Source organism: Mobula birostris, chromosome 2 (genome assembly GCF_030028105.1).
Source record: "Mobula birostris isolate sMobBir1 chromosome 2, sMobBir1.hap1, whole genome shotgun sequence".
Classification (NCBI taxonomy): Eukaryota; Metazoa; Chordata; class Chondrichthyes; order Myliobatiformes; family Myliobatidae; genus Mobula; species Mobula birostris.
Window position 1 is genome coordinate 15,170,130 of NC_092371.1, and position 16,020 is coordinate 15,186,149.

At 46.8% G+C, this 16,020-nt stretch overlaps 1 protein-coding gene across 1 annotated transcript; it reads left to right on the forward strand.

Moving 5' to 3' along the window:
- Nucleotides 1–353: 353 nt before the first annotated feature.
- On the forward strand, nt 354–2,492 carry LOC140207885 (immunoglobulin lambda-1 light chain-like). Its single transcript, XM_072276432.1, has 3 exons — nt 354–402; nt 523–882; nt 2,164–2,492. The coding sequence occupies exons 1-3, from the start codon at nt 354–356 to the stop codon at nt 2,490–2,492; spliced, it is 738 nt and encodes a 245-aa protein (XP_072132533.1).
- Nucleotides 2,493–16,020: the final 13,528 nt, after the last annotated feature.

The window sequence follows — 16,020 nt, forward strand, 5'->3', positions numbered from 1 at the left end:
TGGGGCCGACTGTTTTCTGTCGTTCCAGACAGCAGCTGCTGATATCGAAGTCTAAAATCAGTTTTAACTGAGTCTTTACAAACTTATACAGGATTGGATATGTGATACAAATTAAGCTGAAACATTTTAGGAGTGAAAAGTTAAGGTTTTAAAGATAAGTGATTTCGCCATTCCCGGAGTCCAACTGTCGGGCGTTCTGCTCCTCCCCATCCTTTTCCTGCCGCCTCCCACTCATTAATATCCCCGTTAATAAACAGACCTGGAGCCATCGGTTTGCAGAAGCTGCAGCCGGAGCCTCCCTGTGTTTGTATAACAGTGAGCGATTCGGTCGAAACTTCGCTTCGTCCGGAGAAATGTCCCGAGTGCTGCCTCTCCTGTGGGCTTTACTGGTCCATTTATCAGGTGAGTGTCTCATTGCTCAAAAATTGCGATTGCCGCTGATTTTCTAGCGCGTATTAAACAATTGGTGGGACTTCCGTTGGCGCCAAGACACCCAAGTAGTTTTATTGTGTTTCATCACAGGTATCCTAGCGGTCCCAGTCCTCAATCAGACACCAATGTCCGGTCCTGTCTCTGCGGGGTACACCGCCCGCTTAGAGTATCAGATGCGGAACGGAAATATTGCAAGTTACTACATGCTCTGGTATCGACAGCGTCCCGGGGAGAGACCGGAGTCGGTGATTCTGCACGATCCAGAGGATGATGATCCTACAAACCGAGGGCCTGGGATCACAAGCCGTTTCCAGCCGTCCGGAGACCTGTCCAACAACATTCACATCCTGACCATCGGCAACTTGGATCCCCGGGGCTCCGCTGTCTATTACTGTGCAGTGTGGGATGATGAATATATCTTCGGTCCAGGCATTATCCTGGATGTAAAGAGTAAGTGACTCGCTCATTCCTTTACAAGCAATTCCCATCATAGTCCCTCCTATTTTCCACATCTGTGGAAATATCCATGCAGGAAATAATCGTACCATCTCTATGCCGCGGCAGAGCTTTACCTGTCTCGAATAGGGATAGGAGACCATTCGGTCCCTCAATTTCATGACCCTTTTACACGAGGTACATACCGACATTCGGAAACTCCTGTTAAGGTGGTGGATGCCCAGATCGATCAAGCATTTTCTCTCCTTTAACACTGAACCCAGGTCCAGTATTGTCGGAATCGGAACTAGTCTTACCCAATCCCCAAGATTTGGTTACAAAACTTTCCCCAATATTCAGAACTGCTATAAATGGCAGCCAACGCGTTCAGAGTTGTCCGCCTCAGGTTCAAACTGTTAACCAGGGCACGAACAAGCAAGGAACACTGCAGATATTTTAAGGTACATTGCAGAAAAATGCTGGGCAGCTAGCGGACTGGACAGAGAATAGAGCGGGAACGGATGGGTTTGCACGTGTCCAGGAGGTAATCCCGGTCTGACCTGGACTCTTCTTGCTTCCTCGCCTCTCTTCTGCTCACGGGACCGATCTTCTTTTTCGCCATTTCCTCTGCTATCATTTGGCAAGAAGGTTTGGACATCCTGAAGTACTCAATATCCGGGTGGAGGGGGAGTCATCGATATCTGGGGAGTCACCGGAATTCAATCGCTCGGCTTAGGAGCCAGTGACAAGGTAGCACCGGATTTGTTGATAATAGTTTGGTCCGGATTTAGGGTAATTGTTTTTCAGAATCGGGAAAGGAATTGGAATCTGGAGATGACAGTAGGTTAGAAATTTAGAGTTTGTGGCGCTCCTTCACAGAGCTGAAAGAGTAATATCCATCAATTCACAGCCCTGTTATAGATCTTAAGAACTATTGGGGTCAGGCTAAAACACGAATCCACAGTGATACCAATAACCGGGCAGAGCCATGTGCAGGAATTGGAGGATGGAATAAATGAGGCTCCTTACTCATCTCTGGTGGGCGCCAGATTCCCCGCCCGGGAAGACAATGGAAGTTAAAGTCCATTTAGGATTTGTGATTAATCTGGAAAAATCCGCACTGCCGCTTCATTCCCCGAAAGAAGAACCGCAAACTCCGCCACCTATTTCATTGTTTGTCTCCATACTTGGTAGCTTCTAATTATTTTCTGGCGAGTTTTTTTTTTTTTGCCCGAGCTCTGGGAGTCCACAAATTAATATTGTCTCTATTTCGTCCATCTCGTTTCTCACACACAGGTAGCGAGTCCCGGAGGCCCTTGGTTCTCCTGCTCCCTCCCTCCGCAGTAGAGACCGGCTCCGGTTCTGCTACTCTGTCCTGCATGGTGAGCGGCTTTAAACCGGGCTTGGTAGAGCTTCGCTGGAGTGTGGATAACGTCGAGACGGAGAACGGGGTGACCACAGGCACCGTGTCACCGGATACCGACCAGACCTACAGGCTGAGCAGCTACCTGCGGGTACCCGCCGCTGCCTGGAAAAAAGGTTCCAGTTATTCGTGCACCGTGAGCCACAGCCCGCTGAGCTCGCCTCTGCGCAACACCATCTCTTCGTCGTCCTGCTCGCGGTGAGGCCGCGCCGGATGACAGCACACGTGAATTGTTTGCCCTCATTGGGTCTGTGTAGCCGCGTTGTGCAGGTTAATTGTGCCTTAATATCCGCTTCTGGGAACAAACAGATGTTCAGTTATTTCAGAAATGAGCGCGATGATTGTCCGATTTTTGTGACGCGTAATTCTCAGTAGAATTGTATCCACTGTGCTGAGTCTGATTTCCGTTGTGTGTAGAATGGAGAGAGCTCCCTTTGACTATGTTATAATTAGATCTTGTTCATCACAACTCTTAGTAAAGATGCAACTACTGGTTGGTTTCACATGGTCTGTCTTTACTCGCAGTACGTTGGGAGTTTGTTGGCGAATAACGTGCCATCTGCCTGCCGAGTCACACAGAATTACACTCAAATCCACCAAAATATGGTATTCTGCCATTCCTGACCGAAGCCGATTTCTGTGTCCTACCGTAGCCTCTTCCGTCTTTGTTAACTTCCCACAATCACTGGGAACTTATTTTCTTCGTCGCCCTGCACCTCTGCTCTTCATTTCTTCCTATCCCTGTGGGAGGGAGCTCGATATTCTCACTATATTTTGTCCAAATTCTGGCCACGGGTGTTAAGCTGTTGATAGACACGCTGCAAGGTTGTTTACTCATGATGTAGTCATTCTCTACACTTGAAGTTATCTATTCTCTTAGTTCCACCACAAAGACCAAACGATCTTCTTGTACGCCCCGAGACCAAGCCAAACGCCTCCCGCCCCTCCCATGCCGCCGGCACACACACGCCCACACAGACATATAACCTCCCAGGAAACTCAGCAAATTACCTTCTGTAACTTCTGAGTATCTAAATGTCGAGCTGTTCCAATCCTGGAGAAATTATCTGCTCCATTTCCTATCTGTCACCCCTTGGACACGTTATCCGAGCCCGTACACAAATCCACCGCACGGGAGTGTTTTAAAGGACCGGGCAACCGAACATTTTAAAATAACACACAGAACCGGAGTTGACCATTCAACCTTTTCCTCCCACTCCATCATCCAATATGATCAATGTGGACCTTTCCACTCAGTTCCGGTTTCCCTTACTGACCCACCGGCTCACTGAGTATCTAAATCCGTCTCAGTCATTGGAAACTCCCCGCCGGTCAGTGTGACGTTATCGCCAAAAGTCAAATTAATGTTATTATCAAAGTACAGATATGTGACCATATATTACCTTGACATTCACTTTGTTGCGGACAATTGGAGATTAACAAAAATACTATATACTATAGAATCAATGAAAACCCGCAAATAAATAAATACATAGGTAGCTGCATGGATAAACAGATAGATAGATAGATAATACGGATGACAAGATTTGTAGAGTTATTGAAATTGAGTCCTTAGGTTTTGCAATCAGTTCAGATTTGTGGTTTTCGAAGTCATCCACACTGCTTCTGCAGTCTGATGTTTAAAGGGTAATAACTGTTCCTGAACCTGCTGCGGTGGAGTTTAAGGCTCGTGTATTTATCAGACTGGAGAGAATTACTGAACCGGGAAAGAGCATGAGATGACTAAAGAACCCGTGTGCATATATTCAAGTTAGATTCTGCCTGAATAATAGAGTGAAGTTAATGGGAAATGTGACTGAGAAGACGCGCTGTTAGTGACGGCTCCATGCACTCACTGGGAATTCAGACAGATTTAGCTCAAACTATGAATTGAGGGAATCTGTTAGGGCTGCTTTGAAGATGGGATCGATAGAGCGGGAAAGATGGAACGGCACCACGAATAAAGTAACACAAAAAATGCTGGAGGAACTCAATAACTCAGGCAGCATCTATAGAACAAACTGCAGGAGGTAGCGTGGTGCTTCACGGGGATCTTCATAATGCCTCACGAAAACTACATAGAAGAGGGCTGCTCCCCAGGGTTCCGTACGCCGTACAACTTACGATGTCCAAGGGAAGGAACAGAGGGGTAAAATTCCAAGTTTATAAACAGATAAATAGTTTACGGGTTTCTTTGGAAGGAGAAGGAGGCGCCAACCAAGGTACGCAGTGATTGTGAGCTAGCTGATGCTCCATAAATGTGTTTCACTGGAGAGAGCTGAGCGCTATTCCCAGTTGGATCCGGTCCCGCTTCCACTGTGGCGATTATTGCACAAGTCTGACACCCGGACAACGTAGAAACCGCAGACAAAAGAAATTCTGCAAATACTGGAAATCCAGATAACAGGCACAAAATCACAAAATGCCTGAGGAACTTAGCAGGTCAGGCAGCTTCTGCGAAAAGGAATAAAGAGTTGACTTTCCATGCCCAATCTGCAGTAGAAACAGTGTAAAACAGTCAGTTAAATGCACCATATAATGAGAACGCACCATATAGACCACTTCCGTGGATGTCCAGATATAAATTTATTTTCCATATCCGCACTGCCTTTGCATGTCACCTGCAATGGCAATTTGCAAACTAAATACTATGGTACACTGAACTAATATTGATACTGAGTATAAAAAGTTCAGATCTCACATTGGAAAGGTAAGCAGTATTGTGGTGGTGATAGAATTCAGCCATTCAACCAGAATACAGACAGTAGGCAAGGTCCGACCGTGAAAACAAGCGGAGTTCGCATTTCTTCGACGCCCGTTTCCCCTTCTTTTGATCCCCTACCTTCGGGCAGTTTTAGCATTGGGACAATCACTTTCAGGACGGGAAGCAGCTTCCTCCCTAATCTGTGAGACTACTGAATTCCCTGCCACAATCCAGATTTCATCACTTATGAAGTGCTAATAACGTTAAACTGTTTGCTTTTTGACTTGTGCCGTAAATGCAGCTGTTACTAAATGTCAGTCTTCTGGAAAATATTTCATTATTTGTTAATTTATTTGTGGTAATAGTATTTCATATGCTGTGTGTCTCTTCTATGCTCTATGACAGAAATATCTGTCCGTCAAGCCTGCTCCGCCATTTCATCCTGTCAGATCCATTTCCGTTTCAGCCCCAGAATCCTGCCTTCGCCTCGTATCCCTTTAAGAGCCTAGCAACCTCGGTATTAAATAAACTAAATGACAGCCTCCAAAGCCGCCTGCTGCAACGAAATCCACAGATTCATCACTCTCTTCTTAAAGAAATTGTTATAAGGGGGGCGTTTGTGGCGGATCCAAATGCAAGATACAGACACTGAAGTACTAGGAACAGGACTGGGTGTGTCAAGAAAGCAAGGGAAGTGAGGAGGAAACGACGCTGGACAAGACACAGGCCCTGGACGAGACTAAGATACAGGACCTGTGCTAGGAATAGACTAGGAAAGCGGGACCTGGACGAAGAACTAGGAAGTTGGAACCTGGACAAGGACTCCGAGCCAGAGACTAGACAGGGACCTAGAACCTGGATCTTGACTCGGGCTCGGATTCCGGATCTAGGCGAGGACAAGACATGGAGAGGCAACAGTCCTGGTCGTGGCGGCAGGACGCAGGACTCCTGGGCAGGAGGCGGGACCAGAACTGGATGACGACACGAAGCTCAGACTTGGTCTTGGGAGACAGGAACGCAGAACACAGAGCCTTGGTCTTGGGAGACAAGAACGCAGAACACGGAGCATTGGTCTTGGGAGACAAGAACGCAGAACACGGAGCATTGGTCTTGGGAGACAGAAACTCAGAACGCAGAGCCTTGGCCTTGGGAGACAGGAACGCAGAACACGGCGCGTTGGTCCTGGGAGACAGGAACGTAGAACACAGAGCCTTGGTCTCGGGAGACAGGAACGCAGAACACAGAGCCGGGACCCCTCCTTGGGAACAGGTCGTAGGGCCGGGACACATACACACGACGAGACGGTTCCCAACACAAGGTAGGGGCAAACAGCCGGAAGTACCTAACGAAGACGTGGACACAGAGACGGTTCCCAACACAAGGTAGCGGCAAACGGCCGGACCTATCTAGCGAAGACATGGACACAGAGACGGTTCCCAACACAAGGTAGCGGCAAACGGCCGGACCTACCTAGCGAAGGCGAAGACACAAAGAGACAGTTCCAAACAGTTCCTTATCTAGACACAGTAAGGCTCCGGTCTTGCTCCGGCGGTAGAACTTGACGGCGAGAATAGGCGAGGCTTCAGGCTAAAGATAGCAGGCGAGGCTTCAGGCTGAAGGTAGCAGGCGAGGTTTCAGGTAAGGGCTACAAAAGGAAGGGGAAGGGAACAGTCCAGCAACTGAAGCTGAACCCAGGAGTTGTTTATGTAGCCAGCCCAAAATGAGAATCATGTGCCTCAATTAAGGCACCAACTGAACAAGGAAAAACCGGAAAACCTGGAATAAGGATCGATGGACTGGTCCGTGAACCGGAATGCGGACTTCACGGACTGGACCCTGACAGTAATATCTCCTATCTGCCCCTCCACCGATCTTCCTCTTCTCCGCAAACCTGACCACAATCCCATCAATTCCGTCATCCAAATTGTTGATACATAACTAACAAAGAAGCGGTCCCAATGCAGCTCCCTGCCTAATACACTCGTCACTGGAAGCCAGCTAGAAAAGGCTCACTTTATTACCACTCTTAGACTCCCATCAATCAGCCAATGATCTCTCCATGCTGGTACTTTTCCTGTAATGCCATGAGCTCTTAATTTGTTAAGCAACCTCATGCGTGGCACGTTCTCGAAGGCCTTCTGAAAATCCAAGTGCACAAAATCCTCCGATTCTCTGTTGTCTATCTTGTTTGGTTATTTCTTCAAAGAATTACAACAGATTTGACAGGCAAGAATTTCCCTGAAGGAAACTATGCTGATGTCGGCCTATTTCATCATGTGACTCCAAGTGCCCGAAACCACATCCTTAGCAATCGATTCCAACACCTTCCGAACCACTGAGGTCAAACTAACTGGCCTATAATTTTCTTTCTCTTGTCTCTCTCCCTTCTTGAAAAGTGGAGTGACATTTGCAATTTTCCCGTTCTCTGGCCTCTTTTACAGTGGATATATCTCGAGAAACAATTCGTATACTCTTGAATATTACCAGCTAGCCTACTTCCGTTTTCCATCTTTTGCTTCTTTATGACTTTTAATTGTCTTCTATTGGTTTTTAAAAGCTTCCCAATACTCTAACTTCCCATAATATTTGCTCTACTATTTTCCCCTTTTTGACTTTTATTGTCAGCCAGGTTGTGTCATGCTGCATTTCGAATACTTCTTCTTTGGGAAGTATTACAAATACTTCTTCTTTATCTACTCTGTGCCTTCAAATTCCTTCCACAAATTCCAGCCATTGCTGTTCTACCGTCACCTCTGCAAATGTCAACTTCCAATCAACAATCACCATCTCCTCTCACATACCTCAGTCGTTTATTTGACTTCAGTCTAATACTAATTCATCTGAGTTTAGCTTCTCATTCTCAATTTGTAGGATGAATTCTATCATATTATGATCACTATCCCCTCAGGTTTCCTTTGATTTAAGCTCTCTAATTAATTCTGTTTCATTGCACAACACCCATTGTAGAACCGCTAATCCTCTCGTTGGCTCAATAACGAACCATTTCGTAGGCATTCTTGGGATCCAGCACCAACCTAATTTTCCAACTCTTCCTTCATAATGAAATTCCCCCATGACTATTATAACATTGCCACTTCGATATACATTTTCTATCTCGCTTTGTAAATTGTAGACCACATCGTAGAAACAGTTGGTAGGTCTGTATATTACATGCATCACGGATTTGTACATTTGCAGTTTCTTAGCTCTATCAACAAGGATTATAAACCTCCCGATACTATGTCACGTTTTTCTAAGGATTTGATTTCATTTTTTACTTCAGCAACAGAGCCACCCATCTGCAGACCTGTCTGTCCTTTCGATAGAAGGTGTATCCTTGGACGTTACGCTCCAAATTATAACCCTCTCTCAGCCACGACTCAGTGATGCTCAAAACGTCATACATCTCTCTCTCTCTCTCTCTCTCTCTCTCTCTCTCTCTCTCTCTCTCTCTCCCCCCCCCCCCCACCCTCCCTCTCGCTTGTACTGCGTGCATTCAAAAACAACACCTTCAGCTCTGTATTCAACACTTTTTCCGATTCTGTCCTCCGTGAACATTTCAACTCATCCCGGTAATTGCAATTTTACGCTAGCATCAGTCTCTCCTTGCTTGCAGTCTCACCATACACTGCCTCTGTTCATAAACCAACGACTCCGTTGCTTAGCACTATCATCTCGGTTCCCACCCCACTGCCAAATCAATTTATATCCTCCCGAGCACCTCTAACCAACCTGCCTACGAGGATATTGGGCCCCCTCCAGTTCAGGTGTAACCCGTCCGTTTTATACAGACTGTACCTTCCCCAGAAAAAAATCCTAATGAACCATTCCCCGTGCAACAGATCATCGGCCAGGCATTCATTTGCCAAATCATTCCAGTCTTATCATTATTGGCGCGCGGCAGAAGCAGTTGTCCATAGATTACTACACTGGATGGCCTGATTTTCATCTTTCTACCTAGCTCTCTAAAATCTCTGTTCAGGTCCTTCTCCTCTTTTCCGCACGTCTTTGGAGCCAATATGTACTAAGACTCCTGGCTACTCAGCTAACCCAGTTAGAATGTGGTGGACCCGATCAGAGACAATCCTCATCCTGGTTCATGGTAGGCAACATACCATTAAGCTGACGCTATTGCGTCCACAGAATGTCGTCCCTATTCCTGTAAATATGGAATATCCTGTCACAGCTATAGTCCTCTTCGCCTCTTCTCTAAGCCAAGAGTCAGACTCAGTGTCTGAGACCTGGTCTCTGCTCCTCCCCACCACACCCCACTGTAGGACGTCCCGCAGAACATCATCCAAAGTAGTATACTTACTTTTCAGGGGAGTCCAGCACAAAGGTAATATACACTGGCCCCACCAACCCCCACCCCCATTCATGGCTCCCGCCATTCAGGCCATGATCTACTCTTGCTGCTGCAATCAGGAATCAGATACAGGAGCCTCAGGACCCACACAATGAACCTCAGGAACATTAATAATCCCTCAACCATCAGGATCTTGAAACAGAACGAATATCTTCACTTAAATTCATTTGGTCCATCATTGAAATATTCCCACAATCTATGGACTCACTTGGAAGGGTTCTTCATCTCATACCGTCAGGATGTATTAGAAATTTATTTATTGATTACTACAATTACATTTTTTCATCTCAAGCTGGTAAAACCAGAGGTCCGGGTGTAGCCAATTGCATTCATTACTTAATTGCTGGGAAGATTGGGACTATTCCAGTGGTATTTAGTATTGTGGCTGTGCAGGCTTAATTGTGTAATGCTAATGTGTAGTGACCTTGGGATGATATCGGTTGTGGGTATTGTTGTTGGAATAATGTATACCCTGTTTATGTTCCATAGTCTTTCACGTTCATCTTTTAATTCGCATATTTCTGGTGTCATTCGCTGATTCTCAGCTGAACTTAAGGTTCGTTTAAGAAATTGCTGCTTTTGACTCCCAATACCGACCATTTTACTGCCAAACGTACAGTCTTTGGTGAACAAAATTGAATATCTTGGAGCTCGGGTGCTGTATCAGAGGTACATTAGGACCGCTTGCGTCTTTTGGTTCAGGGAATCTTGGTTAAGCACATCCGTGTCCGGACGCAGCAATTCAGATTGCTGGGTTCACAATACACAGCCAAGACAGGTCGGCTGAGTCTTTCAAAAACAGAGGTGGAGGAGTCTGCTTTCCGATCAACTCCTCGTGGTGTACAACTGTGGCGGAGAGGCCCTAGTTCGGTTCACCAGACCTGGAACACCTCGCGATCAACTGCCTTCCTTTTTAATGTGCCGCAGAGCATTATTTTGTTCTCGTACATCCCACCAGGGGCCAAATTCAAGCAATATCTGAATAAACTGACTGATGTGACCAACAGCCACGGAACAGCACATGCTGATGCCTTCCCCGTCAAACCCGGTGCCGAAGAAGAGCAAGGTGGCATGCCTGAATGACTATCGACCTGTGGCTCTGACATCAATTGCTATGAAGTGATTCGAGCGATTGGTTATGGCAGACATCAACCACAGCCTACCGGTCAACCTCGACGCTTTGCAATTCGCCTGTCGGAGCAACAGGTCAACTGGTCAACAGGTCTCTCTGGCCCTACATTCCTCCTTAGAACACCTGGAGAATAAAGACGCATACGTAAGGCTCCTTTTCATTGACTACAGCTCTGCCTTTAATACCATCATTCCAAATAAACTGATTCCTAATCTCCAGAACCTGGGCCTTAGCACTCAGATCTGCAGCTGGATCTTCAACTTCCTCACAGACAGGACCAAGGCTGTAAAAATAGGGGACAAGTTCTCCTCTACAATCACTCTGAGCACCGGTGCCCCACAAGGCTGTGTACTCAGCCCCCTGCTGTACTCACTGTACACCCATGATTGTGTAGCCAAGTTTCCATCGAATTCAATATATAAGTTTGCTGATGACACCACAGTTGTAGGCCGTATCTCGGGTAATGATGAGTTTGAGTACAGAGAGGAAATTAAGAACCTGGTGGCATGGTGCAAAGACAATAACCTATCCCTCAATGTCAGCAAGATGAAGGAATTGGTTGTTGACTTCAGAAGGAGCAGCGGACCGCACGACCTCATTTACATCGGTGGTGCGCAGGTGGAACAGGTCAAAAGCTTTAAGTTCCTCGGGGTCAATGTCACAAATGACCTGACTTGGTCCAACCAAGCAGAATCCACTGTCAAGAAGGCCCACCAGCGTCTTTACTTCTTGAGGAAGCTAAGGAAATTTGGCCTGTCCCATAAAACCCCCACTAATTTTTATAGATGCACCGTAGAAAGCATTCTTCTAGGGTGCATCACAACCTGGTATGGAGGTTGTCCTGTTCAAGACAGGAAGAAGCTGCAGAAGATCGTGATCACAGCGCAGCACATCAAACAAACCGCTCTTTCATCCCTGGACCCACTTTACACCGCATGCTGTCGGAGCAGTGCTGTCAGGATAATCAAGGACACGACCCACCCAGCTAACACACTTTTAATCCCTCTTCCCTCCGGGAGAAGGCTCTGGAGCTCGAAGACCCGTGCGGCCAGATTTGGGAACAGCTTCTTTCCAACTGTGATAAGACTGCTGAACGAATCCTGACCTGGATCTGGGCCATACCCTCCAAATATCCGGACCTACCTCTCGATTTTTTTGCACTACCTTACTTTCCCTTTTCTATTTATGATTTATAACTTAAATTTTTAATATTTACTATCTATTTGTACTCCAGGGAGCACGAACAGCAGAATCAAATATCGCTGTGATGATTGGAGGCTCGAGCATCAATCGTTTGGTGACAATAAAGTGTAAAGTATGAAGTATTTGGGAGGATTTTAACCAGGCTAGCTTTAAAAAATAACTCAAAATAATTTTTATTAACAAATGACTTGTAGTAACAGCGCCAACACAACACTGCTACTCACCATCAAAAGCGCCTACCATGATATCCCACGACAACATTTGGAAAGTCTTATCACCTGGCTGTACTTGCACTCCATGAGTAGAGGCAGAGACTGAAGACCGCAGCACCAGTAGTGAGGACCAATAATGTATCGACAAGGGTGGCACAGGAACGCTTACAGGAATACTTTGAACCGGTAGACTGGACTGTGTTGAGGGATTCATCTTCCAGTCTGAATGAATTCTGCCGCAGCTGTCAGTAACTTCATTACAACCTTTGTGGATGAGTGTGTGCCTACGAAAACTTACTGTACATACCGAAATCAACCAGGAAGATCGTAGTCTGCTGAGGAGTAGAGCTGCGACATTCAAGTCTGGAGAACAAGGTCTGTACGAGAAAATCGGATATGACTTGCAGAGGGCCTTCTCCAGAGCTAAGGAACAATTCTGAGCGAAGTTGCAGGCCACATCGGATGCACGTCAACTCTGGCAGAGCTTGCCATTACTTCCTACAAGGTGAAACCGAATATCATGACTGGCAGTGCTGTTTCAAGCCCACGACTCCCAAAGCTCAATGACTTTTATGCTGGCTTTGAAATGGAGAATAAGACTACAGCTATGAAGATCTCTGCAGCATACGTGATTCCGTGATCTGTCTGGCAGGTCAACGTCAGGCTGTTTTTCAAGATGGTGAACCCTCGAAAGGCAACAGGACCAGGTAGAGCACCAGGTAAGGCTCTGAAAACCTGTGACAACCAACTGCTAGGGTGGTTCAAAGACATTTTTAGTCTTTCATTGCTACAGTCGGAATTTCCCACATGCTTCTAAATTCCATAATTGTACCAGTGCCCAGGAAGAGCATGGTGAGTTGCCTCAACGACTATCGTCCACTAGCATCACAAAAGCGAGAAAATCTGCAGATGCTGGTGTCATAAGGGAGCGCTGAAGGGCGGACCCAAATGCAAGACACAGACACTGAAGTTCTAAGAATACGACCAGGTGTATCGAGATAGCAAGGTGAGTGGGGAAGCAACGACGCTGGACATTGACACAGACTAGAATTCAGGGTCTGGGCTAGGACTTGGGCTAGAAAAGCGGGACAAGGACAAGGAACTTCGAACTAGGAGCCTGGGCTTGGACTTCGAGCCAGAAACTGGACAGGGACCCGGTACCTGGGTCTTGACTCGGGATCGGACCCCGGATCTAGACGAAGACGAGACGTGGCTACAGGGCTGGACGTGGCTAGGCTACAAAACAGGACGTGAGACTCCTCGACAGGGCAAGGGAACTCCAGCACCAGACGGGGGAACTCCAGGACTGGGCAAGGTAACTCCTGGGCTGGGCGAGGCACATGGACAGGACGAGAACACGAAGCCTTGACTTGGTCTTGGGAGACAGGAACCTCGGAGCCTTGGACTTGGAACTCAGGAACCTCGGAGCTTTGGACTTGGAACTCAGGAACCTCGGAGCCTTGGACTTGGAACTCAGGAACCTCGGAGCCTTGGACTTGGAACTCAGGAACCTCGGACCCTTGGTCCCGAGCACGGGAAACACGGAGCCTTGGACTTGAACACAGGAACATGGAACACAGAGCTGGGACCCCTCCTTCGGACCGGAACTCTTTCTATACAGAGAACACTGAACACGAAGAAACAGTTCTCCACTCAGAGTAGCGGCAAACGGCCGGACCTACCCAGCGGAGGCGAGGACACAAAAGACGGTTCCTAACACAAGGTAGCAGCAAACGGCCGAACCTACCTAGCGAAGCCGAGGACACAAAGAGACAATTCCAAACAATGGTAGTCCGTTCCTTATCTTGACACAGCATGGCCCGGTCTTGCTCTGGTGGTTGAACCTGACGGCGTTGCAGGCGAGGACGCAGGCAAAGGTTGCAGGCGAGGCTTCAGGCGAAGGCTGCAGGCAAGGCTTCAGGCAAGGCGTCAGAAGGAATTGGAAGGGAACAGTCCAGCAAGTGAAGCTGAACCCAGGAGTTATTTATGTAGCCAGTCCAAAACGGGAATCAGGTGCCGCAATTGAGGCACCCCAACAGAGCAAGGGAAAACCGGAAAACCTGGAATAAGGATCGATGGACCGGATAGTGAACCGGAATTCGGACTTCAAGACCGGACCATGACATCTGGGGATCCAAATCAACGCACACAAAATGCTGGAGGAACTCAGCAGACCAGGCTGTTCTATGGAAAAGAGATTCAGCCCGAGACCCTTCTTCAAGAATGGAAAGTAAGGAGAGAAGTCAGAGTATGAAGGTGTGAGTAGGGGAGGAAGAAGTGCAAGTTGGCAAGTGATAGCTGAAACCGGGAAGGGTAGAGGAGCAAATGAAGAGCTGGGAATTTGATTGCTGAAAGAGATAAAGGGTTGGAGGAAGGTGATTCTGATAAGAGACGTAAGAAGACCATAAAGAAAGGGAAGCAGAGGAATACCAGGGGGAGGTAGGTGATCGGCAGGTAACGAGATGAGGTGAAAGGGGGTGGAGATGATCGAAAATCCCATGTTCATGTCTTCAAGTTGTAGGCTTCCCAGACGGAATATAAGGTATTGTTCCTCCAACTTGTGTGGACTAACATGTTGAAATGGAAAAGGGAAGAAGAATTGAAATGAGTGCCGACAGGGAAATCCCCCTTTTTTTCTGGTGGACTGAGCGTAGGTGCTTGTCGAAGCGGTCTTATATCCACAAACAAAATGCTTAGGAACTTAGCAGACCAGGTAGCATCTATGGAAAAGAGTACAGTCGACGTTTCGGGCTGAGGCGCTTCAGCAGGACCTGGGTTTTTCTAGGTTCTGAGGATTATGCGTACGCCTACATGGTGCTTGAAAACACTCCTGCAAAGCACAAGGCATCATGACGCAGGACCTGGCATGCACCTAATGGTATAAATCATAGACAGATCGATTACATATTGGTGCAGAACTTGTTTCGGTCTGGGATCAAGAGAGCCACAACAAGGACGTTCCCTGGCGCTGAGATTGGAAGTGACCATGACCTGGTGATAATGAACTTTAGAATCAGGGTGAAGAAAGTAAAGAAGCCCAAGCACATCAGAATGAAATTCGACTTGGACAGACTGAAGGACTCCTCCGTCGATGAACTCTTCAATTTGCACCACTGCTGATGCCAATGACATACTTGGAAAGCACCGCACGAAAAGCCAACCCTGGGTAACAGAAGAGATCCTGGAAATGTGTGACACTAGATGAGATCTGAAGAAAACTAAGAACGCAACAACAAAAACGTACAGAGAGATCAGCCGGAAGATCAGAAAAACATGATCAAGACCCGGAAGAATGTATTGAGAGAGAGTATACAGAGATAGAAGGTAGCCTGAACAAGAACAACAGCAGGCCAGCATTTCAATTTGTGAAGGACCTCACGAAACAGTCAGTCACAAGTCAGCACCATTCAAGGCAAAGAAGGAAAAAGTCTCACCGAAGATGAAGTCAACTGTCCACACCAGATGGACTGAGTATTGTTCAGACCTTTACCCAAGGTGACCCCAGCGTACTCGCAAGCCAGGACTCGTCAAATGACGATGACTTTCCAGTTCTACGGGAGCCAGTAAAAACAGGGATAAAATCTCTGAAGAATGGGGAAGCTGCAGAAAGGAAATCATCCAGACTGAGCTGATAAGATGTAGAGGACAGACAGCGATAGATATCCTCACCAATATTTTCAACAATATCTAGCACCAGGGAATGGACAAAACTCTGGAAAATGTAATTCATCATCACTCTCCACAAGAAAGGCAACTTACAGCAGAGCCACAATTATAGAACAATGATTCTTATCAGCCATGCAAGCAAGGTGATATTGAAAGTCATTTTGCACAGACTGAAAGCACGAGCAGGAGATATCATCGCTGAAGAGCGGGCTGGATTCAGAGGTGGAAGACAAATTGGAAGAATGGACAAAAAAAGTGGCAGATGGAATACAGTGTTGGAAAATGTATGATAATGCATTTTGGTAAAAGTATCAATAGTGCGGACTATTATCTGAATGGGTAGAAGGTTCAAACATCAGAGGTGCAGAATGACTTGGGAATCCTCGGGCAAGACTTCCAGAAAGTTAATTTACAGATTGAGTCTGTGGTAAAGAAGGCAAATGTAAT

Excerpts from the sequence above, each read along its gene's own strand:
- LOC140207885 (XM_072276432.1), top strand. The coding sequence starts at position 354 with ATGTCCCGAGTGCTGCCTCTCCTGTGGGCTTTACTGGTCCATTTATCA. Across the intron at positions 403-522 it reads TTTACTGGTCCATTTATCAG|GTATCCTAGCGGTCCCAGTC; the intron begins GTGAGTGTCTCA and ends GTTTCATCACAG. Across the intron at positions 883-2,163 it reads CATTATCCTGGATGTAAAGA|GTAGCGAGTCCCGGAGGCCC; the intron begins GTAAGTGACTCG and ends TCTCACACACAG.